Genomic DNA, 26,742 nt, shown 5'->3' with positions numbered 1-26,742 from the left:
TTGTGAGTATAAATGAAAAGGTAGAATGCCGTGTTTGTAAACAAAATTAAATAAAAATCATGAGAGCTAAAGATAGTAGGCATATTTATTCCAAATAGAAACTGAAGCTATAGTTAATTTTTTATGAAAATATTGCTGTATATTTTCTAGCATTGTGGTCATTTGGTTAAAATATACATTTTCTAGTGTTGTGGTCATTTGGTTAAAAACAACTTTCCTTTGAAAATTACACTGTGGTAGTAGCATATTGGTTACTGGTTTCCTGTACTTGGAAATTTACTTTTTGAATTATTCACAATGGTGATTGATTACATCTTTTAATATTCTCCATTACTCTTGCCTTAGATCAGACATTCATCATGCTAGTATACTTAGTATTTATTTAATTAAAGTGCTTCTATTGTGTACATACCAGTAGTAGAAATTACTGAAAAATTGAGAACAGGAAGGCTGTTTTGAAAATTGCATCAGTAAAACACATATTCAAATAAAGGCAAATTTTTTTTCTATAATATGGTAGGTTGAAATAATAGGAATAGGTTTTTAGCAATTTACTGTATCTTACACAGATCATTACACAAGGACCATTACATAATAAAGTCGAGTTTTGAAAATCTAATCAGAGACAAAAATTGGAAATGACTGGACTCTCTGAGTCATAAAATCATGCTGCATTTCTAGGTAAGTGGATTCTACATATCCACCATTCTAGGCTGAAGTACTGACCCATAATGGAGAAAGGTTATAGAATTATGAGGACAAACTGGAAATACGGGAAAAGGTTATTTTCTTTCTTATAATTTGAAGAAAGGAATCAATTCAGATAAGGTCAAAAGGTTGTTTCCAGGCACATACTTGTAAAAATAAAACCCTAAATATAAATTCCAATTTTCCCCCTCTCAGGTAAGCTTCAAAGAGCAACCTAAAGCACAACTCATTATTATATAAAAGCTTTTAAAATGCAAGAGGGAAAAAAATCAAAGCAAAAACACCTAGGCAGCATTATGCTTCCTAGTAAGCCTCAAATGAGATGCTCCCTAGTATGTTTTTGGGAAACTGAACTAGCTTGGTAGCATATGCCTAAATGTTACCATACCCGGGAGGCACCTGAGTTTCAAAATGCTTCAAGGCAATTTTTTTTTTAACAGCATCATGTCAGGGAAACAAAACAAAACCAAACCAAACCCAAGACTCCAGTCTTGCACTCATATCATTAGCTCAGGCTAAGTTGCCTCTCATTTAAGTGGTGAGAGTATTTTCCCTACGTCTTGGCTCTGTGGGGATTTGGTTATTTAATGTTGCCTGCTGTTCATGTTTTGCTTCCATTCTCTTCTGTGAAGCACATTCCACAGTATAAGTGATGGAGGGGAGAGCCACAGTGCCCTTGATGTCTGTCATCTTCAGAGCTTGTGTGGCTCCAGCACATGTACTTCCAGTATGCAGTAAGTAACACTTATTTAGAATGTGGATGAAAAATACCATAAAACATTTTCCTGAGATACGTTATAAGGAAGGAAAACTAAACCTCATCATTTAGAAAGTAGAAAGCAGCCATGCACTTGCAAGGTGCCTGTGATATATTTCTGTTAATGAGCTAAATATGCCAATCATTAAAATTTGATTTAATATATTTAACAAATATAAGAACAAGATGGTACATTTCATAAATTTTTGACACCAAGACACAAATTCTGCCCAAAGGATTTATATTTCTAAACATTCTTTTGCTAATAAAAACAATGGAAAGGCTGGGGTTTTGGCTCAGTGGTAGAGTGCTTGCCTGGCATGTGTGAGGCACTGGGTTCAATCCTCAGTACCACATTAAAAAAAAAAAATCCAAAAAACAACCAAAGGTATTGTGTACATCTACAACTAAATTTTTTTTTTTTTACAAAGAAACAATGGAAATGCTTCTCTTGTGATAGACTGGCATACATAATTAAAGATGCATTGATCTCATTGTGTAGAACTTTGTGGTGTGCAGATACTTCTTGGAAACTGGGACTTCTATAGTACAGCTTAAAGGACAGAATCATAAATTTTGTTAACCAGTGGCTGGAACTTCAGTATGACCACTCACCAGCTCCTTGATATACCAATACTAAACCTCAATTATCTAGAAATGGGAGTAATAATTTACCTCATTGAATTATCTGGAATATCAAGTGAACTAATAATCTAAAATACTTGAAAATTTAATATGTTGTTACCACTGACTAATTAAACATCCTCTATGTAACAAGTGCCATACATGATATATTACCACTCATTCTTTTGAATTTGGCTGTTGGATATGTAGAACCTCAGTAAAGAGTATTTCAGAAACTTTAAACTGGGGGTGGGGTTGTGGTTCAGTGGTATAGTGCTCACCTGGCATGTGTGAGGCACTGGGTTCAATCCTCAGTACCACATAGATTTAAATAAATGAAATAAAGGGGTTGTGTCCATTTACAACTAAAAAATATTAAAAAAAGAAACTTTAAACTACTTGCCAAAGATTACATAGTCAATGAATTGTGGAGCTGGCATTTGATCCTGGATCTTTCTAGCTCTGATCTAGGGGTGGTTTTGTCTCTCATTGCTTCCAGGGCAACATCTAGGGACATTTTTGATTGCCATAACTGGTGTAGTGCTACTGAAGTCTGGCATGTAGAGGCTGGGTACCCTACTAACTATCCTATAATGCACAGGACAACACCCACAGCAAAGAACTATCTGGTCCAAAATGTCAATGGTTCTGAGGTGGAAAGAAGTCTAACCCTACTGGTCTTTTCAGTATAACCTACTGCCTCATTAGAATCTAGTAATGAACACTGTTACTATTTTGGTGCCAGTTGATATTTGTAATAAAGTTGCTCTTAAAAATGATGTATACAGCTGGATGCAGTGGTGCATGTCTGTAATCTCAGTGACTAAGGAGGATGAAGCAGGAGGATTGCAAGTTCGAGGCCAGCCTCAGCAACTTAGTGACATAAAATAAATAAAATTCAAAATAAAAAATAAAAAGGGCTGGGGATGTAGCTCTGTTGAGAGCCACAGCCAAAGGGGCCCCAGCAAACTTCCAGCTGCCAGCAAACTTCCAGCTGCCAGCTGATGATTGGCTCACAGCGGCCCCAGCAACATCTAGCTGATTGGCTCCTCTGCGGTGATGTTCATTGGGCTGTTTCCCTGCCTTTTCAGACCACGGAGCTGCTCATTGGGGGACTTCTTTGGCTCCGCCCACGCGACCCAGCCAATCGGCCTCAAGAGCAGGAAGATTGTGGGAGGTGGAGAGGCTGGTGTTGGGGTGAGAGGCTTGTGGGAAGCTGGTGGTGGCAGTTGGGCTCTGAGGGTTTTTTCCTGAGGAGCTGTTTTGTTTGGCATGTGTAGTTCTAAAAATAAAGTTAGTTTCTTTTGACAAATGGCTCCTGAATTGTGCCCAGCCAGACTGCGGCATTTGGTGGCCCGTACAGGGAACGAACCCGCGACCTTGGCGTTAGTAAAGCACTAAAGAGTAAAGAGTAGAAAAGCACTCTTGGGTTTAATCCACAGTACAATAAATAAATAAATAAAGGAAAAAAGACAATGTATACCAATAAAGGAAAAAAAATAATATACTTCTAGCAGCACTTGGGGAAATTCCTCCTTCATTTGATGTTATTATGGGGAAGTTGCCAGTCACAGTGTTCCTCCTACCTCAGAATGTAGAGAGGCATGTAGACCTAGCTGGACAATCATAGCATCAGTTTCCCTGACAGTTTTGGTTGAGGGTTTGGCAAGGGTCTAATGCAGCCAGGGTCTCCTCTGGGATTGGTATGTATAAATTTGTACAAAGAGGTCTTGTTGTTCTGGGATTGTTAAACTGGAACACAGAGTCCTAGAGTATAAGGAAAATAGCAAAGAACTTAGCAATAGGAGAAAATGAGGTCAAGGAACCTAGGGAATCATTAGAAGTACTGCATGATCCCTTGGACCTGGCATGCTACATCATCTTCTTAGTTTCATGATGATTTATTTTTTATTTTTGCTTAAGTTAGTTCAGGTTGGGTTCCTATTATTTACAATCGAAAGAATGTTGAATAATAGTTTTCATATTTTATTTGCATATATTTAAAGAAATGACTGCTGTATTCACACAGTAACACAGTATTCTTCCTTTTTTTTTAAGATAGAAAACAAAGCCTCTACTCTTCATAAATGTCACTCTAGTTAGCTGTAGGTGAGGGTAAGACTTACAAATACTAGAACCTTATTTCCTTACCTGAATAAAGAGTTTTTGAGCAAGGGCTAGGTTTAGTTTGTCATTTTTTTTTCTGTACTGAAGATTGACTCCAAAGCAAGTACTCTACCACTAAGCTATATCCTCAGTTGTTTTTATTTTTAAATTTTGAGTTAGGGTCTTACTAAGTTTCCCAGGCTGGCCTGGAACTTGCTACCCTGTTGTCTCAAACTTTTGAGTAGCTGGAGTTAGAGGAATGTGCCATCACATCTCACTCTTTGATCTTTTTTTAATTGTACTTATATATGTGGTATAGTGTGAAAATTCCATACTTAAATACAATGTATAATGATCAAACAGGGTAATTAACATTTTTGTTTCCATAAACTTTTGCCATTCATTTCTTTGCATGGAACCTTCAAAATCCTCTTTTCTAGCTTTTAGTATTATAAACATATAGTCATTTCTTGTAGATTATAGGTGTCCTACTGTGCTATATAGAATGCTAGAACTTATTCCTCCTACGGAATTGTTATTGGACCATCCTCTATGCTTGCTTACCTCCTCTTCCTGTAACCATTACTGTTCTACTCTCTACTTCTATGAAATCAAGTTGTTTAGCATTCACATGTAAGAACATTTCAGAATTTGTCTTTCTGTGCCTGCCTTATTTTACTTAACACAATGGTGGATTACGTTTCCTCACTCCCCATCCTGTCCCACAGGCACACCTGGTTTATTGATTGGCAGATGTTTAAGAAGTATCTGCTCAGTGGCTAAGTAGATGACACCTACTATTATTTTTTGTTATATTTTTTAGGGACTAGTGTTCTGCGTACTCTGCTTTTTCTCATTTCCTTTTCCTACCACACAATACCACTGACCTTTGGGAAACTCATTATGTTATTCACTAATGCAGATTCTGCGAACTCAGAATTGTTCATTGTAACAGAATACATTGCAGTCTGCAGAATGAAGAAACTATTTCATAAACACTATCTGAAATTTCCTAAACTCACTTAAAAATCACAAAGCATGGTGACATTCTATTTTATCCATGCCCAAAGCTTTTCTAAACTCACCAAAATACAATAAAAATGTATAACTGAAATTTTATTTTCTATTTCATGACTTTCCTTATTTCAAAAGCATCTTGGCTTGGACTAAGTCAAACGTAAGACTATATACTTTGACCAAATGAATGAAGAATGCAGGACAAATAGGGAAGAGCCAGTATTTTGAGAGAGCAGCTGGGAAATTTTTGATTAAACTATTTTTGCTTCCAAACTGAAATTCTGGTTATAGGATCTGTCACGGATATGCTAACTTTCAATATGTTTAGCTAAACAGAATTCCAACTCTCTTTACTATAGCTGCAAAAAATATTCATGAGACACATAAAAGATCTTAGCTTTTTCTACTTTGCTCTAGTCTTGTATTGATCTGAGGACCTCCAGGTTTGTTTCCCTGCCCCAAAGCCCACCCCTGCCTTTTTTCCCCCTGTTCTCTTGCTTGAGTATTGTTTGATAACCAACACCAAGACAATGAAAATACATTAATTTAGGCCCTACCTGGGCATGGAAAAGCAACAAGGCTCTGAGTGGAAGAAGAGATCAGTTTTATGCCATGGCATTGGCAATCCTGAATGAATGAGAATGGGCTTAATGTTAGGAGTCTCTTCCTGGCTGCAACAGCTTTTCTGATTCCAGATAGAGTCTCTGTGGCCAAACAAGGCTTAATAGGCGAAATCAGTGTCTAAATGGTCATCATGGACACATATCATCAAGACCCATGGCCAGAATGGCTGGGTAAACTGTTGGGCAACATCCAGACAGCGAGAGCCTGACAGCAGAGTCCATACTAGTGTAGGCCACTTACAGGGTGGTCTATGCTGAAAATTGCACATTGGAGCCTTTTCCTGCAGAAGCTGCTCTCCTAAAGTATCTATCTTGTGGTCTGGCATTTTCACTTGTACCTGCTCCACTCTCTGGATATCCTATCTAATTCTTGGCATCTGCACAGAGATCGGAAAAATCCTAAACTTCAAGAAAGAGCAATTTAAATCATTCATTTGCTGAGAAAGGAGTGACAATGATTTTTTTCAGTGATTATAAAATCATAGCATGTTATTGTTAAAAGGGACATTAAAAAATCTTTTGACCCAGTCCCTTTAATGTATTTATTGGTCACCAAAAGGAGGTACTTTGAAAAGATAAGTGACTTTTTGTGGTTGAATTATGGTTCACATAACCATTGCCACAGTAACTAAATTGGTGACTTCAATGTACCGGAGGAGGTAAGAAAAATTAGGGGACTAGAAACATCATGTATGTGTTCTTTATATTTATTTGTCTCTTCCATTATAAAACAACTATTTATGAATGTCTAAAAAGAATGACTAGTTATGACTTTTCCGAACATGAATGACTTATGAATATATTTTATAATGTACATAATTTATTATAATGAAGTTCTCAGCATTTATCTTCCTCTTCTTTTTATCTCCATAATAGTGATTATCATGTCACATATTATGTATTTTAATTATTTATTTTGTTTCTAGTTTTTTACTTTATTTATAGTATATCTGTCTCCCATTAAAATGTAAATTTCACAAGGGCAAGAAAGCACTACTTCTATGTGAGGAGCTACCGTGGACCCTACCAAACCACCATGAAAAACACAATTATTCCCTCTTCTATTTTCCTTGGCCACAACTTATTGTAGAAGTTTATTGGAATTATTTTCTAAGTGTACAGACAAATCACTTAATATGTGATTTTTAGGAAAATCACATCGCTTATCTATGCTTCAGTTTTATGGCCAAGGAAACAATGGGATTGAACAAAATAATCCTTATGGTTCTTTCTAGGTGTTACACTTGTTCTCTTTTGTAGCTCTAGTTCCTATAATAGAGAAAGCACCTGATAAATGTTTTTAAATGAATATATTGGTACAGCAGTATTTGTATATAATGTGCAAATAAATTTACATGTCATCTGTGGATGCCGAAGAACTGTTTACTCTTATGGGTATATTACTATACCCTCTGAGGCAATTTTTAAAATTGCATGTCTGTCAGGGAACAGGTTAACACAAAGACCAAGTAGGATACTAGTTAAGAAGGCTTAAAGTATAGCAGCTTCTATGCAGTGAGGACTATAACTCATCTAGAAGGGACTTAATTCTAGGGTTTTGTTTGAATGGCATATTTTAGTCATATCAAACCAGGACAAGTAGATTCTTGGGTTTAGAGTAGTGACTGAATTCATGGTTTCTATTGCTTAAGTATACTTAACTGGTTAAAAATCAAAATAAACATATTAACAATTAAAAACAAATAAAAGCCACAACAAAAAAATGTGAGTTCTTTTCAGCAGTGAAGGGACAAATTTTTGCTCCTAGAACTCAACATTAGGAAGAGCTAAAAAGGAGGTCAGGAATTGCCCCAAACAAGGTCCAGTGTCAGGGAAGAGCAATGAGGTCCTTCAAATAAGATTCTCTGGAGAATACTAGGCTCTAGGTAGATGATGTGGCTCTAAAATGCCTAAGTTTCAGGGGTAGAGCAGAGATTGCTGTATATGGTCTCTGTGTGTAAGGCCAGATGTTCTGCAGCACCCAACCACACTGGCTTTCAGTTTTGATGTTGTGACCAGGAGAGCAAGGAATGAGCAGTGTGTTTGACCTCAAACCCGATGCTGTGTGGGTTTCTGAACTTGGCATTCTCTCAGAGTTCATATACACTTACAGAAATAAGCAGGACTCAGCTGCAAAAGTAATTCTACATGACAGGGAGAAACATTAGCTTTGCCCAGCTGACCAGAAGCCCAATGTGTGTGTGTCCCACATTAGAAGAGCATAAACTTTCTCTGTGATTAAGTCTTTAGAGACTTGAACAATTTGAAAGTCAGGGAGGAAGAATCTAAGTGTGGGGTGTGGAGGTCTGGGTGGGTTGCTCAAGTGATTAACTGAAAAAAGGAACAGGATATTGCAATAGTTGTATTCTGTGTGGTTTAGGGATTATTTATGATCACATAGTCTTTGCATATATGAACATTCAAAATCACATTAGAGGTGATTTCCCTTCACCCTTGTCTCAGAGCCATCAGATGCTTTGAGGAAGGCAGGTGAGTAGTCAAAGCCTGAATTCTGAGATGAGGAAGTGGGGAATGAGACATATTGTCAGCTTATTGGCATTGTTGGGATACCTACATCTTCTGATCACTGTTACTGTCACTATGGACAGGTCCTAGAACAGATTGCACAAATGATCATCTATCTCAAAAGAGCCTTACTAGATGGTGTATCTATAAGGCATTGAAAGCATTCATTCTTTTTCTTCTAAGTGGTAGCTAGCCTAAATTTATGTGCGTTTGACAGTTGTTCATTGAATTTTCTATGGAAAAAATGAAAAGTAAACATTATTTTTTCTTTTTTTACTTGTAGGTCAAGGCCAGTTCATTAGCACAGTCTTGCCTCATTAGAACAATGATTAAGAAATGGATAAGATACTCACAGGGCAAAGCCCATCAGCTGACCCCAGGGTCCAAAATCAGCTGAAGGTTAAGGGTTCCTCACTTCTCAAACCCAGCCTCTGGCACTGAGCAACTCACAGGAAGATAGGGCTAATCCGTGTGAGGATAAAAGGTGTATTTCTCCCCCAAGGCTTAGTGTTTATTTTCACAAAATGACTGAAGTCTCCATGTACTTACATCTTGGTTAGACATTTCCCAGTAAGGTCTCTCTCCATAGGACATGACCTCCCACATGACGATGCCGTAGCTCCATGCATCACTTGCAGAGGAGAATTTTCTATAGGCAATAGCTTCTGGGGCCGTCCACCTTATAGGGATTTTCCCACCCTGAAAAGGAAAGTGAAGATTTTTTCAGCTGGCCCACAAGTGAAATAAGAAACAAAATGGTGCTTCAATTAAATGTCTTTTGTTAGAAAGATCTAAATACTTTATAGTAATATTAGTGTTTTAAATTAAAATCAAAAGAAATCCAGAGGTCCGGGGTTGTGGCTCAGTGGTAGAGTGCTTGCCTAGCATGTTGAGGCACTGGGTTTGATTTTCAACATTGTGTATAAGTAAATAAAATAAAGAAAGGTCCATTGACATCTAAAAAGTATTAAAAAAAGAAAGCCAGAATTATGTTAAAATGTCAGAAATATTTTCCCTTAATAGTTATTCGGTAAAAAAAAGGGAAAAAAAACAGTTTTAATAGGAAAAATTTACACTTCAGAAATATTTTATTTCATTTATTAGTTAAATTTATTTTTACCTTAGATTCACATAATTAAGCCCATTATTATGCCACTTGAAAAGAGTTCCAGATTATAGAACATTAAAACTAAATTTCATTGAACACTCATTAAACATTGTATTGCATTTATAAATAATAATGATGATAAAGCTCTAATTTAATTGAAGACAAGTAGTTAAACACAGAGCTGTGACATTCTGCACCAACCCCATGTTTACCAAAATTTTATTTCCTTTTCTTTTTGTTGGCTATTACATTTATTTAGAAATGTTCTTTAACTCTATACCAGAGCACCTGAGAAGAATAATATTTTTTTTGAACACTGTAGGTTACTTTATATTTTCTTTCTTCAGTGTTCTAGTTAACATTTGAACATATTTAAAGAGATTAAATGGCATGAATTCAATCTATACTGCTCAAGTATTAAAGCCCACCATTCTGTTATACTTAACTTTTATTAACATTTATTACATTTTATCTGTTGAAACACTCTATAAACCCCTTTATACTGTAATGACAAGAATAAAACAACTCATCCATTTGATTTACAATCTTTAAAATCTCTGCCCCTCTGAATTGTCAGGATGAGCAGCTGCAGGCAACCAGGATGCCACTAGATGGAGCTAGAGAACAAGGAGTGGCTCCCAGACTGCTCTCAAATAGTAGAGATGGCTTCCATTGAGGAGGGCAAAATTGTCTTCATCTTAAGAACCCACTACAATGGGATTGTTCCAACATCAGCATTTTCATGATAACAGCAGGTGATCATCCACTGTGTGCAAAGTCTGGTGTTTCAAGTAGTAAGGGTGAAAAGAAAGGAAGAATGTGTTTCTGGTCCTTGAGGAATTTAGATTAAAGCTGAATTTATTAACTGAATAATAATCTAATCATGACTTATTTAGTAATCTAAACAGTACATACTTGAAGAGTAAAAGAATTCACGGAAAATAGGAACAATTTATGTTTCACAAGGCAAATTAGAGAATTAATGGAACTCTCATTTCAAAGACTCAAACCATAAAATTGTTAGAAAGAACCTTGGGGGAAATACTTTCAGCTGGTTTCCCTGGTTTTAAAAGTGAGCAAACAGAGTTCAGAGATTAGAGATTGAGAGGTTTAGAGATTCCTCACTATCTTATTAGGAACCTAAAGTTCTACCAGTGCTTTCAAAACAGAATTATGGGACATTGATTTACAGAAGTTAATACTTCAGCATGGGGGGAAAGTTGGACACAAGTAACTTCAGTGTTTTAACACAGATAGTTATTACCACATATCATGACAAAATAATGGAAGAAATCCCGAGGCCTGGAGTTTTCATGTTTGGGGGCAGAAGTTAAAAGTAGTACCAAATTAGACTGGAAAATTAAATTTACAAAATTGGTGATAGCAGCTGGTGGGCAGGGAAGTGCAAGGAGATAGGATTTATTCTTTTAAAGCAGGGTTGCCAGAGAAGATACAGGTCCAATAGTTAAATCTGAGTTTTGGACAAATAACAACTTTTTTAAGGATAAGTATATCCCATGAAGAATGTTTTTGTGCGTGACCCAAATATTAAATGAGATCTATATATACTAAAAATATTCATCATTTATCTGGAATTCTAATTTAAATGGATATCCTATATTTTTATCTGCTAAATACAGGAATACTAATCTAAGACACTAAATCAGAAATGGAAACAGTGTTAACATTCCATTAACTGAACATAAAGTGGTGTTCTGAGAAAACTGGTATAATCTTTATGATTATGATTGAGGGACAAAGGTACTATAACTTGTATTTGTGTATTAATACTATAGCATTCTTTGCTTTTTTTTTTTGCTGAACATTGAGTAAAACTCACGCTTGTTTCAAGTATGGAAGCCACGCATTCAGAGAATAAAGACAGTATCTGTAGATTTGACATTAAAACAGAATACAACAGTCACTAATATGGCAGTATGTAAAAATGTGGACGTGTAACCGATGTGATTCTACAATCTGTATTTGGGGTAAAAATGGGAGTTCATAACCCACTTGATTCTAATGTATGAAATATGATATGTCAAGAGATTTGTAATGTTGTGAACAACCAATAAAAAAAACATTAAAAAAAAGAAAAAAAAAACCAAAATAAAACAGCAGAGCAGTAGTCTCATCTAGCATTTCTGACTCTGGATCTTTCTTTGTTCTGGCAAACAATATGTGAAACTGCTAATCTGCCTGGATGAATAACAATTATAGTCTGCCTGAGTGTTCCTTTGCAAAATCTTTCTAAGTTAAGACAGTCCCTCCCAACACACACACACACACACACACACACACACACATACATACACACGCACACACAGTTAATGGTTATTTTATGGTCATTTACTCATTCATTTTTATAAATAATGTCTCACATCTTATATTAGTGATTCACACATTTATATTTCAAATGACAATATCACATATAAATGATAACTTTATCACTTTCCTTCATGAGATTTTATTTTACCCTCAAGGGGAAGCTAGTTCATAACATTTGATAAATAGCATCACTACCCATCATGAACTGAACTGCATTCCCCTAAAATTCATATGCTGAAGCTCTAAGCCCCAATGTGGCTATATTTAAAGGTAGGATTTTTAAAAGGGTAATTAAGGTTAAATGAAGTCATAAGGGTATGACTGTCCTCCAAATGACTGGTGGTATCCTAATAAGAGGATGAAGAGCCCCCAGAGGCATGCAGGCACAGGGAAAAGGCCATATGAGGACATCCTCGAGAAGCAGTCAGCCATCTGTGAGCCAAAAAGGGAGTCCTCAGGAGGAGCCAAACTTGCTGATACCTTGATCTTGGACTCTAGCCTCCAGAACTGTGAGGAATAAATTTCTTTTGCTTAGGTCATGCAGTCTGTGGTATTTTCTCATAGCAATACCAGCAGACTAATTAATACTCTGCCACAGTCAAAAACTAACATTTTTTTCAAAGTATTTGTTAAAATTAACACTACTGCAAATTGAACAGTACATCTTTATTTCAAATTCTATTACAAGTGTTATCTTGAAGTGAAAGTGTTAGCTAGAAAAAAAATCTTAAAATTTGAAAAAAAAGGAGTAAAAGTTTAGGGTACAAAACACAATGCAAAATAACAAAAAATGCATTATAAAGTGAACCTGATAGTATGCACAGAATGGAAAAATTCTGAACACATATGTAAGAGAGGTAAGGAAGCATTCAAATCATTTTTTTTCCACTGGGATGATATGTGTTAGATATAGTTTAGTTCTAATTGCAATATGAGAAAGCAAGAAAGAGGCCTTTAAATACTCTTGCCTGGTCTCTATTTCCTGCAGTAGAGAAATAGAAGCCAAGTTCATTTAAAAAAATAGTATAGAACAATTTAAATGTTTGTGGCTTAATCTTGCTTACTGTTTTCACCCAGATCTTGAATTATAAAGGGAATGCACTAAGGTGCTTTTTATTTTTTCCTCAAAACGTTAACCACCAGGTGTTTGTTTCAGGTTTCAGAAATGAACAAATAATACTTTAGATTTGAAATCCCAATCACTGGAACATTACTCCTTGCTTTACCATATGTTTATGAAAGATAAAAAGTTACCAAAGATGCTGATCAAAATGACTGAATGTAACTCAAAAGCATTTCCATTTAATAATTCCTTTTTATGTAGCAAGCTTCCTCACTTAGGGAAAAAAGGAGAAACAGGAAATAAGCAAACTAGATGGCAACTGAAACTGTTGCTAGTAAACATTTCCCCCCACATTCCAAGCCGTAGTCAGAGCTTGTTATCTAATACACAGGTGGTGGGTGGTAGCTGAAAAAGCACTAAGGAGAGAACCAGGAATTCTGTATACCTGTACATAACATCCTTGTCTACACTAAAGCTCCGGTGTGGAGTTGTCTCCTACATTTATTTAACTTCTGAGTTTTAGAATTTAACCCTCTAATCTTCAGAGGAGTGACCAGTCAATTGACATGCAGTAAAGTTATAGAGGCGAAATACTGAAACCCAAAGAGAGATTCCATAGAGAAGCAAACACTTTCATAAAGTCCCTCTCCATTTCACACTCATTGGATTTCATTGTTTATCTTGAAAGGAAAATGGTTTGAATAGACAATAAAAATAGCCATCAGATTTTCCATTTCTTATGTCCTCAATCGATAGCTGAGGTATTCAAACTTCAGTGAGAATAAGAATTATGGCACAGAAAACGTATCTATTGTGCTTAAAGGATAATTTAAAGAATTTGTAGTGGCAATTTTGACTAAACAATATTATTTTTTATGAACTGCAAATTCCAAGTGAGATGCAACTCTACTGCAATTCATCATGTGACTGTGAGCAAGTCTTAACCTTCCAAACTTACATTTCAGAGATGCAAAATGAGGGGATTTGAATTAATGGTTATAAAATAGTAAGCCATAATGATTTTTATTTTTAAACATTTGTGCATGGTCTCTCAGCTTCCAATAGCTGTAATAAGATAGATCAAAAGCACTGGTACCAAGACTGTGTGAGCAGACAGGCTCATGGCAGACAAAAGAGGGGACAAGTACATTCTTGGGCTGGTCCTAGGCCAAAATTCAAAGGTCACAGTAATCATTCTAGATGGCAAGTAAGAGGTAAAGTAACTTTATATTTCTTGTTTAAAAAGGTAACAGTGTGGACAAGTAAGATCTTAGGATGGTATGACACCAAGACACGGATTTTCTGTTCTTTTTGCTTTTTAACTCTTAATGGATAACCACCGGTTATTTGGAGAAATCATATGAAGTCTTATCAGTGTTGGAAGATAATACTAATATGATTACTGAAGGATTACCTTAAATTTGACTTTCTTGTCAATGGGATTTTCTGTGTGGCAGAAGTGGTCTGATTTTGTGAGCACTGGCAGAGGGGTCAACATCCTCCAGACTCTGCCTTAATTCACTGTGGTGCCCCAGGAAATCATAGCAAATTACAGAAAGATCTCAAAAACCTCACTAGTTATACTGAAACCGCTTACTAGGATTGTGCATGTCTTTTTTTTTTAACTCTCTTTTTGTGGTGCTGGCATCAGATACAGGGTCTCACACATGCTAAGCAGGTGCTGTACCACTGAGCTATGTTCCCAGACTCTCTGTGCATGCCTTTTAGAACTATTTCCCTACCCCTTCTCAGAGAGGTATGTACACCCCACTTTCATTGTGGTTTGCTAATCTAGGGTGATTCTGGTATTATATGAAGTTTTATTCTTTTCTAAAATATGGGGATGGTATGTCTTCACTGGAAAAATAATGGAGGACTAATGTTGGAATCCATTTGTAGTCACAAAGGAGACACTTCACATATTTTTACTTCTAGATGACATTTATTAAATGGATTAACTAAAAAAGTATACATAAGATTCCTCTTAGCTGCTACTACATTGCAGGAATTTAGTAAATGCTGTTTCCTTAGTTTGTGCATTTATACCTTGTCTATTTTGGACCTGCTTAGATTCTAGTTCAGATCAGTACCCACATTTCTCATTTGGAGTCACTGAAACCACTCTACAGTGCCAGGCTCCAGGGTGATCTTCTTTCTCAGATAAAACTTTTTTTTGGGGGGGGGCAGGGGGATGGTACAGGGCCTTGAACTCAGGGCACTTGACCACTGAGCCACATCCCCATCCTTATTTTGTATTTTTTTTTTTTTAATCTAGAGACAGGGTCTCACTGAGTTGCTTAGCACCTCACTTTTTCTGAGGCTGCTTTGAATTTACAATCTTCCTACCTCATTTTCTGAGCCACTGGGATTACAGGGGCCTGCATCTCTCTGCCGGGCAGTCAGACAAGGGTTTAGGGGTCTTAGGCACCAACTCAATTGTACTGATGGACAGGATCTGACCCAGTATTAGTAATTTAGACCTTGTCTTGCCCAGTTCAAGGAAATCTATGTGTCTTGGTCTCATAAGCTTGGTCCTATGCCTATATTCCTGTATTATTCTGTAAGTGCCCTTCCAAGATTGAGGTCATATCATATGCATCTTAATATTTCACAGGTGTAATTCTGTCATCAAAGATCATCATCATGGTTGAATGTTGGCAGGCCAGACTTCCACCTTACGGCATGACCTGCTTGAAAATGATTGCCTGGGCTTGTCTTTCTTAGGCATTTTTCTTCTCTATGAATCATTTTAAATAAACATGAGACTGTGGCACATTGGACAAGGCATTAAACAAATTCCTTCAAACTATGCTCAGAGACACTGTTGAGTACCCAGGGGAATATGGACAATGATTCTGCATCTGTACTACTGTAATTCACAGATACCAGACTAGGATTTTCTTATTCTAAAAGAAAGACCTTTTTAAAAGCATAGTGTTCAAAAATATATCATTCGCTCTTTTTATTGAGACATAATATTTGCCCATTTTTATGGGATACATTGTGATGATTTGATACATATACACAATGTGTAATCATCAAGGAAGTAAGCACTTCCATCTCTTCAAATGTTAATAATTTTTATGTGCTAGGAATTTCTTACTCTTGTAATAATTTTGAAATATGTCATAGATTGTTTTAACCAACAGTTACCCTACTGTGCTGTGGAAAACTAGAATTAATTCCTCCTCTGTGTTTTGGTACCCTTAATTTAACTTTCTTTCTATTATACCCACTCTTCCCAGTCTCTAATAACCCACTATTCCACTCTGTTCCTCTAACTAGATTGACTTTTTTGTTGTTGTTGTTTGAGTACTGGGGATTGAATTTAGGGGCACTCCACCACTGAGCCACATCCCCAGGCCTATATTTTATTTAGAGGCAGGGTCTCATGGATTTGCTTAGAACCTCGCTTTTGCTGAGGCTGGCTTTGAACTTGTGATACTCCTGCCTCAGCCTCCTGAGCTGCTGAGATTACAGATGTGGGATTACACCATGGCTAGACTGATATTTTAGTTTTCAGAAGTCATTGGTTCTCAATAACTGCTATGGTTTGAATGTGTCCTCTGGAATTCATGGGCTGGAGAGACAGTTTAAACTGTTATTAGGTCATAAAGGTTCTTCCCTCTTGAATATATTAATGCTATCAGCACAGAAGTGAGTCCCTCATAAAAGAATGAGTTTGGTTCAGTTCCCTTCCCTTCTCTCTTTCTCACTTGCACATGCACACACATTGTCTTTTTCTCTTGCACTTGTGTCGTAGGGTAACATAGGTATCAAAAAGCCCTTCACCAGGTACAGGCCTTTGACATCCCAGCCTCTGTAACTATAAGAAATAAATTTTTGGTTTTTTAAATAAATTATCCAGTATAAACTATTCTGTTACAGCAGCACAAAACAGACTAAGACAATAATTTTATAAGATAATAATTACTATAGAAATCTATGGTAAATAGCATTGTTACAGAAAAAAATGTGAGACTAGCCTTTTTCACAATTTTTTATATGACAAAGATTTCTTGATGGTGTTCCTTGTCTGAGCCTTTAACTTCCGGTGCCCAGAACCTTAGCAAATGTGTTCTCTGAGATCTCAGAGTACTGGATTTTATGAACTGGATTTTATCAACTGTTTGGCCTTGGCCTGAAATAGGTTTGCAGCTAATTTTATCATGGCTAAGTGGTTATTGTTGCTGCTGTTGTTTTTCAAGTGAATCTACATGTCTGTCGACAGAGCTCTCTAGAGCTCCATCACTCCACCCTCTTGCTAAGGTGCTCATCAGATACACTTGACCTATTTCCATTATCCTTCTGGCCCTGTAGGCTTGCTGTCAGGCTCCTCCCCCTACTCTAACTCCAACTCAGCCTCCCTGTTCTGATTATGAAAAAAAACAATTATCTACTGTTGAAATTTATTTTAGAATGTAATTTTCAAAAAGAATAGGGACAGATGAGAAATCATTTCAAATAAACATGAATAGCTAAATTACCAGTTTTGTTTTCCACTTGTTAAAAAAGTTTTTAACTCTACAGAAAGACTCTCTCATTCTCTTCTCACACGATATGCCGGGAACTATATTACATTTTAATTCCTTGTCTAAGTGTATAAGCAGCTCAGGGAATGCAAATTTTTTGTTCCCATAATAAAACAGTGCTTATCATGTTATTCAAAGTCCCAAGAATCAGGATTCTTTTCACTTGCTTCCTCCTAAATTGTTCTGGAAAATAATTCATCACCATCTATTTCTAAGTATTCTCTTTCATTGAGAACATAGGTGCTACATCATTCAACGAATAACACCATTCTGGGTGACATCTGTTAAATTACATTTTCTATTCCATCCTAGAAGGGAGATAATGTAGGACACAATGCTACTGTAATATAGGAGAATTAAACATATACATTATTATGAGCATTGCCATTGTATCTGGGTGTAGATAACTTAAACATGGCTGACAGTACAGGCAAGTTTTTCAAAATAACCTGTCATTCATTGCGGCTCTGAAAATATACTCTATGGTAAAATCCCACGGGGATAGCTGACAATAATAGAATTAAAAATACTGTTCCCACTCTTTTTTGGACACCAGAGAAGAGCAGCACTCTTCCCTAGCATCTCTCTCAAGTTAGTCTCTTTCTGTTTTTGTCTGTTTTTACAGAAGACTAGCTAGCCTAGCCTTCCTTCCCTGGTATACTTGAATGAAGCTTTTTAAAGCTTCTCATCTATAATGTATATGAAAAAAAACCTATGGAAATTAGCACTGAAGTAATTTTTTAAAAATATACTCCACAATTTAGGAGAGTGAGGGATTAACTCTTATGGTTCATTTGCTACTGTAAGTATTTCATACCTTAAAATCTTTAGTGATACTATAATTCTCCATCTGTATAACACTTGAGAGTTTACAAAGCATTTTTATCTCAGTGGCCTCAAACTGATAAACAACACAAAGAGTGAATAGCTCCCTTTCTTACGAGAGGTTATACTATAAAAATAATCCTAATAAAAAGCAGTGATTAAAACCCGTACCATATGTGACGATTAATTTTATGCGTAACTTGATTGTGTTAAGGAATACCCACAAAGCTCGTGAAACATTACTTCTGAAGGTGGTTCTGAGTGTGTCTTTGTAGGAAGAAATTACCACTTCAATTAGTACCTTATTGAGTAAAGAAGATTCACCTGAGAAAGGGCATCATCAAAATCCTTTGAGTTCCTGGACAGAACAAAAAGAAATTTTGCTCTCTCTCTTTTGAAGCTGGGAGGTCTAACTTCTCTTGTCATTGGACAATACAACTTTGGATTCTTGGGTCTTCAGAGTTGGGGACTTCCCCTGTGCCCCATACCAGCACAATGGCCACCATGCCTTTGGATTTGAACTAGATCACACCATCAGCTTTTCTGGTTCCTCTAGCTTGCAAATGGCAAACTGTGGGACTCCTTAACCTCCATAATTGTATGAACCAATAGCCCTTGTAAGTTCCCGCACATAACTATGTGTATTCTACTGGTTCTGTTTCTCTGAAGAACCCTAATATACCACCTATCTTCATGGTTGGATGCTACTTATGTTGAGAAAACATCTAGATCCTGTCATTAGGAAAATAAATTGTAAAAAGTGAAGCGTACCTAAATTTATACCAGTATTATTTAAAACCTTGTTTGAAAGTAAATATTCAAAGATGATGAAGAAAGTATATAGGACTTGGAGGTACAAAGTGGATTAATCTCATAAATCCTAGGGTGCTTACTTTGGAGAAACAGTACACAATATAAAGAAAGAAAGGGAATATGAAGCTGTCTTTTCATCCTTTTTTCACTAATTTGTTGTGTGATTGTGGGCAACATATAGGTATTTCTATATGGTGAGGCAATTGGACTATGTGATCTTTTAATTTATATTTCATGATTTGTTAACAAACATAATACCACACTGAGTTAAAACAGAAAGAACAAGCTTCACTTCTCTGAGGAAACAGAAGGGTTAGAGCCAAGCTCAGTTGCTTCCTGCATCATTGCTATGCTCATTGTCATGCCCACAGGCACTGTATACATTAAATCAGCCTGTTCCTGACAGATCCACAGTGCTTTGAACACATCTGAGAAGCAGGTCTTCTTTTGCGGCTGCCACATGTAGTGTTGTGACATATCAGTTCAGAGTGCAACTGTGACCTCATATTACCCTTTGTCAGGAAGGCTAGCTGTGGGTGTAATCCAAAGAGGAGAGACAAGATGACATGATGGCATCTTTATAGGCAGTCTGTTTGGGACCAGCAACTCAGACGGATGAACACTCAACAGAGAGGGTGCAGCCTCCTGAAAAACCCAGGCAGCATTACTCTGTGGGAAGGACAGGCTGAGGCTCACACCCACAGGTGGGTAAGAAATTTTAAAAAGTCTAGAAGTATTTGGAGCTGGAAATAGAAAACAATGTTTCGCACAAATGAGTCTATTTTATAGGTAGATTTTTGACTGAGAGAATTATTAAAATGATAGTATTTCGAATAAGTTTTAAAATTGGGTTTAAACTGATTAAAATATGGAACACCGTGTTCTTATATTCAGGTTCATAGTTGAGAAATTTACACACTTGTTTATTCTAATACTGAATGTCTTCTCAACTTATCTCCTACTGAAAGCCTACCAGTCCTTTGTATCCTAATTTTTTTCATGACCAAAGTGATTTCTCCTCTTACATCTGCCTGTAGCACCCATCTGCCTCCCTCATTAGGCAGTTAGCATTGTGTATCTTCTAGGTTTTTAAATTGTGGCTGTATAATCCCCCATCTCCCCAATCCATGATTTTACTTTCCATAGTTTCAACTACCCATGGTCAATTGTGGTCCAAAGATATTAAACGACCCCAGAAATAATAAATAAAAAAACCCTGACAAATTTTAAATTGCAGGCTGACTCAGGCATGGTGGTGTGCCTGTTATCCCAGGTTTCAGAGGCTGAGGCAGGAGGATCACTTGAGTCCAGAGGTTGAGCCTATAGTATGCTATGCTGTCTACACTGAGTTTGGCACCAATATGACAGTCTCCTGAGAGCACAGGACCACTAGGTTGCACATGCTGATCAATAGTTGGATCATACCCGTGAATAGCCAGGGCACTAGTTTAGCCTAGGCAGCATCCTATTAAAAAAAGAAAAATTGCATGTCACTCTGGGTAGCACACTGAAATCTTGTGCTGTCCTGCTGCTTACTGACCTGGGAATAAGTAATCTCTTTGTCCAGCATTTTCCCAATGTATATATACTCACCTGTTAATCACTTAGCAGCCAACCTGATCATCAGATCAGCTGTTGCAGTCTGCTGTGGTTATAATCTTTTACTTAATCATTGCTCCAATGCTGTATTACAATGTATATATTACTTACTGCACTTCCTCTCAGCATGTAGGCACTGTTATATCATCACAAGAAGGGCAATATGATTCAATAAGATTATGAGAGCAAGAATCTATTCGTAGAACTTTCATTATAGTATATTGCTGTGATTATTTTATTATTGTTGTTGTTAATCTCTTACTGTACCTAATTTATAAATAAAACTTCATCATAGGTATTTATGTATGGAACTACATATATATGTATATATGTATATGTATATAATATAGAATATTATAATATAGAATATTATATACATAGGGTTTGGTGCTATCCATGGTTTCAGGAATAAATTGGAATCTGGAACATATCCCCTGAGGATAGCTTGCGGTGGGGAGGGGACCTACTGTAATGTCTCCCATGAAAAGTTATAAAAATACTGAAAGGTCTTTTTTTTTTTTTGGTGTGTGTTTGTGTGGTACTATGGATAACCAGGAGTGCTCTACTGCTGAGCTACATTTGCAGCCTTTTAAATTTTTATTTTGAAATACAGTCTTGCTAAGTTACCAAGGCTGGTCTTGAACTTGTGATCCTCTGCCTCAGTCTCCCGAGTGGCTGAGATTACAGGTGTGCACATCACTACTCCTGGCTCTAGAAGATCTTTTATTTCTCTTTATAATCTTTACAGTATTTAGTATGTTATGATTATCATGGAAACTCACTGATTATTTACTAAGGAGATAACAGAATGGGATGTTAGGCAAATGATGTAAAAGGGAAAGCACAATTTCAGACTCATATTGTATAAGTGGAATTCAAATTTTACTTTTTAGTTCCTTCTGAATCATCTTTATGAACTTAGTTGATGATAAGGAAATAAGAAAGGGGGAATTTCTTTATCTACATTTTCAGTTCATAAAGGATGTCACCGGAGAGATGTTTAGGGCCACTCATGGCATTTATTCATTCATTCTCTTAATCTTTCTTTGATCAAACTGTTTTCAGACATATCTTCCATCCCAGGTGCTGAAGTGCTCCTTGTCCTCAGGGAAATCACATTTTAACAGGAGGGGCATAGATGTAAACAAATAATAGCAGTACAGAGGGTAAAGACTTTCACAGAAGTTGGTAACAAATTCACATGGGAGAAAAGAAAAAGATCAAAGGTCAGCTTTTGGAATGGCTGGTGGGGAGAGGAAGAAGGGCTTCACCCTTCAAGTGGTATTTAGGAAGAGTTGGGGAAAAAAGTAGGAGTTTAACTATGAAGACCAAAAGGTCAGGGCATCCCTTCAGAGAAAAAGAGCAAGTTCAAAGGCAAAGAGGAATGGAACAGCATGTTATGTCCAGGGAATTTCAATTTTTCTAAAATTGTTGCTGCTTAGAGTTCAAGTAGGAAATCAGTAGTTTGAAATCTGAGACAACAGCACCTTGGTTTGAATGGTAGGCATAAAGGCGTGGGATTTCACTATTGTCACTTGTTATGTGTTCCTAGAAAACTCAGTTTTACAATTTGGGTTGCATCTGTCACTGTTTCTATGTGAAAAATTATACACCATTTGGCATGATTGTTTTTGTTCTTTTTTTTGTGTGTGTGGCTTAAAGATTTGTATCCTGTGTTAAAAAGTGATGTAAATAAGTTCTTATTTTTTAAAATAGTATAAAAGGATGACAAGGATCCTAAACTTTTCTTTTGACCTTTTGCATCAAAGACCTAATAAAAAAATAAAATCAGTTTAATTCTGGTAGAATCACCTGCAATAAGTGTGGGCAATCATGCATCATACCAATAGGTTGAAAGGTCTAATTTTACTTGCATAACGTATTCACTGTCTGATAGCATATTTTTCCAATGAATACATTTTAGAAAAGAAATCCTTTTAAAAACAAGCTTCCAGCTTGTTTTGCTGAGGTTTAAGTGTATCATTTGGTTTCTGAAGCCTTGTTCTTGTGGACAGCAGATGGCTCTGAAGGACATTGCTGGAGTGCTGAATGGCAGGACATGACAGGATCTGGATGTACTTGGCTGCAAGTAGAATAAAGCAAGAAGCAATTTTTATCATTTTCAAATTATATCATTAGCCAACAGCAAAGAACAGTTTTAAATAAAAGAGGCCTTATCCAGTCATGGTGTGGGATCTTTTTAAAAGATCAATCTGTACTTCTAAGACTCGTTTTCATCTTTGCTTTGAGTGTTTCTTGACTCTTAATTTTACTTTATATACTTCTTGATCTTTTATCTTCATCTTCTTCTGTTTCCTTTTACTCTGTTTGTGCTGACAAATAACTCCTTGTGTGAATTAACTATAACTCTCCTGAGGCAGAGACTTTGCTTGATTCCTTGCAGTTTTCTCACTGCTTGCAAATGAGCCTGAGCATAAAAGATCTCAATATTAGTTAAATGAATATTGAATATGTAGCATAAAATAAAAGCAGTGCTAATCATCTAGTGGGTAATAAACATTCTAAATGATGCTGTGAAGTGTGATCGGTACCATGCTAGTGAAGAGTCAGGGAAGGCTTCCAAGAGACAATGGAGACTAGGCTGGGATTTTAGGTAAGACTGGAGTTAGATGATGAAAGAACTGTGGGAGGAGATAAAGGGATTGGAGAAGGAAGGTGGGGAGACCAGGCCAGCTAGAGAAGAGAAAGCATCACGGATATAGAAGTATGGAGGAAGATGAGTGCGACTAACTGGAGAGGGTGAGTTAGGGTGCTGGAGAGATGAGGCCTCAGATTTAAAGAAGGGCTTCTTAAGTCACTTAAATGATTTAAACCTCATCTTGGGCCCATGGAAGGCTATTGTAAAGTTTCATGCACAGGGATAATAAAATCATGCTTTTTTGTTTTGTGATGTTTTTAGATTACTTTGGTTGCACTAGATTACAGATGGGGAGGGGGAAATAGAGTAGAAGCAGGATGAATTGTCTAAGAAGTAAGTTACGTTAGTTTGTAATTCTACAATAGTCACATATAATAGCAAATCTTCATACCTTAAAGATGTGTTTCAATTCCTCTGATGAGATATTGTCTATATTACAGAGAAAGATGGGATGATATTTACTCAACACCATCTAAATAGAGAGTCCAAATCAATTATGTAAACAAAGTTGAAGGGGGAATAGTCAAAGATTAATTTTGGAAAATTCTCATTTTCAAAACCATCACACACCGTAGAAGCATCACTTACATGTTCTTAAAGTGTATGTATTAGAAAAAAATCCTCTGAATGAGTCAGGGTTCTCCAGACAAAAAGAACCAATAGAAAACACACACATACACACATACACACACACACACACACACACACACACACACACACACACACTCGGGGAAAGGGCTCATGTGATTATGGAGGCTGAGAAGTTGCATGATATACCATCAGTGGGATAAAGAATCAGGAAGGCCAGTGATGTTATTCGGTTTGAGTCCAGAGGTCTGAGAACCAGTAGAGCCCAAGGTATAACTAACTCTCAGTGCAAAGCTGCAGCCCTGAGAACAGGAGTGGGAAGATGGGGTTTAGGGGGATCCTGGTGCTAATCCTGGAGTCTGAAGGCCCCAGAACCAGTATTCCTAATGACTAAAGACAGGACAGGAGACGATGAATGAGCCAGATCCAAAAGAGATAATTCATCCTTCCTCCACCTTTTTGTTCTATCCAGACCTTCAATGGATTAGATGATGCCCACCCACTTTGGCAAGAGTGGTTTCATCTCTTAGAGTCTACTGATGTAAATTCTAATCTATTCTGAAAACAGACTCATAACCACACCAAGAAATAATGTTTTACCATTTGTCTAGGCATTCCTTAGGTCAGTCAAATATGACACATAAAATTCATCCACACATTATCTAAGGAACTGCTAATTTGAGTGGAAAGATTTCCTATGAATATTCAAAATGAATAATGTCATGTTTAAAAAACAATCTACCCTTTTCTACTTAATTCATAATGGTTTTCATATAAATTAGTCTAAATTAAATTTTTACTTCAAATATTTTACCTGAAATGGAAGAAGGACAAATGTCCAACTTGCTTTCTCACACACCTGTTATCTTCTGGGTATAAGAAAGAAAATTCCCTCAGAAATGTTGTTTTTCCATTTTCCATTTATGAAATTCTATAAGGCCAATTTTTATTTTCCCCCCAAGACTATAAATTTGCTCAGGGAAAAGGACTTCACATGGCTCAATGTTATACTACAAAGAAACAGACCCTAGGTCTAGTTGCTGAAGCAATTCAAGGAATCAAAAATGGCACTTAGAGTCACCATGAGCTTCATCAGTTATTTAAGTACAAAACAAGATAATTTACTTGATTGTGTTTTTTGATGTGCTGGTTTTCATCCATACAATTCAGACTGATTTTTGTATTTTGTTTTGCTTTTTTTATTTCAATGATGATTCTACAGCCAGTGTTGACTGGAAAGCTTTACATAATGTGTCAGTTGCTATGTATTCATTTCTGCTTGTCATATTATTGCACTAAGTAAACATCTTTACAGCATTAAACTTGTTCTCATATCTTTCTGGTAAACAAAACTGAACTTAAAGCAGAACCTTGAGAATTCAGGAGGAGAAAAAAAAATCTACTTGTAGAAAAATACCTGAGATGTTAAGCCCAATACTCTATTTAAACAAATAACATCACGATTTTCCGGAAAGACTCTTTCATTTGAGGATGGCTATGCTCATATTATTCATTCAAAATATGAGCTTGGTCATCTCCAATTAGTCTTGGACAGGCATTTATAGCAGTCCACAAGCAGAACCATTGGCCTGGTTTTACATTATTGACAGGCTCTTCCCAAACAGCTTCTTTCTAGAACCTAGAGGAAGCTTCATGTCAGCACTGTAGTGCATTAGCCTGGCTGTCAGAAACACTTCCTGAGGGCTGACTGCTCCTGTCTGACTTCAGCCAGTACTGTCAATCTTTCTTTCATGAGCCCTAAAATAATCACACCCTCCCTTCCCCAAGTGTCTCTTAGAAAAGAAAGATTAACTTTTATAATTGAAGGAAAGAGAGACGTCTTAACGTTTAGAACAGTGGATGTACACATTGTTTATGGTAACAAGAAGGGAGAATAGCCTACCTTTGTTAAACTTGAGTTTTTAAAATTTAGGACTTTGTTTTGTTTAAGAGAAAGCCCAAGGTACTTTAATATTCACTTTATTAATGATTATAACTTATAATCTACCTCATAAAAAAACAAAAAATGTGATTCAATCAACACATGAAGATCAAAGCCAGAAGAACCTACATGCTACCTCCTAAAATAAACTGTTGGGATGACAAAGATTAGGGAAATAGGGAGTAGCTTCCTGTACCATTATATAGCAGGAAAAGGCTAAAAATTAATCAACATTAGGCACCATAATAATAATATTACATTTATAAAATTAAACAGAAAAAAATCTACTCTAAAAGTTTCTTCCTGTGCTTAGATTCATAAATCAGAGTTTCAGCATTTAATTTTTTTTTGGTGCAGCAAAAACATTTTAAAACATGGGAGCATCATGTTTCAAAGAAAATGCAAAACTCTACACTCTTATTCCTATTCTATATTCCCATTTATTTTGACCAGATGCTTGGTTTTCAAAAGTAATATGGAGTTTAAACCCTGCATTCATTTCTTACATAAAACTTTCTTATTTTGTCAACTGGTAACTAACAATAAGTAATAAAAATCCTCATCAGTATTTCCCTTATATCAAATCACTTTCATATTACAGGAGAAAAAAAAGTTTTTTTCTCTTTTCTTATACGTTGATCTTCACAAAGGTTGAAAGATAATAAAAAATCTAATAAAAATGCATAGCTTTGACCCTCAAAATCCATGTAAGTGAAAGGGGAGTGAATATTTCTGAATGTTAAAATCTGTACTACAATCATATTTTCTTGGCAGGCTGAATTAGAGAACTTTATATGACAGTCAAGTTATACTAGCCCTGACAGTACAACTGGGGAAAAAAGATTCAGGCCTGTTTGTGTACTTAATTGGAATATAAGGGTCAGGCTGTCAGAGCAAGATACTCCTGCCAGTTAAGAACACTGA

The 26,742-nt window shown here is 36.4% G+C and overlaps 1 protein-coding gene across 1 annotated transcript in view; it reads right to left on the bottom strand.

Moving 5' to 3' along the window:
- The window catches only part of Epha6 (EPH receptor A6), an 808,761-nt gene that overhangs the window by 20,515 nt on the left and 761,504 nt on the right, over nt 1–26,742 (bottom strand). Inside the window, exon 15 of the mRNA XM_077794332.1 lies at nt 8,911–9,060. Coding sequence (XP_077650458.1) covers nt 8,911–9,060 — 150 coding nt within the window. The remainder of the gene's footprint in view (nt 1–8,910; nt 9,061–26,742) is intronic.

Source organism: Urocitellus parryii, chromosome 2 (genome assembly GCF_045843805.1).
Source record: "Urocitellus parryii isolate mUroPar1 chromosome 2, mUroPar1.hap1, whole genome shotgun sequence".
Taxonomy (NCBI): domain Eukaryota; kingdom Metazoa; phylum Chordata; class Mammalia; order Rodentia; family Sciuridae; genus Urocitellus; species Urocitellus parryii.
The sequence above is the reverse complement of the archived record's forward strand: the minus strand, read 5'-3'. Positions and strand labels throughout refer to the sequence as shown.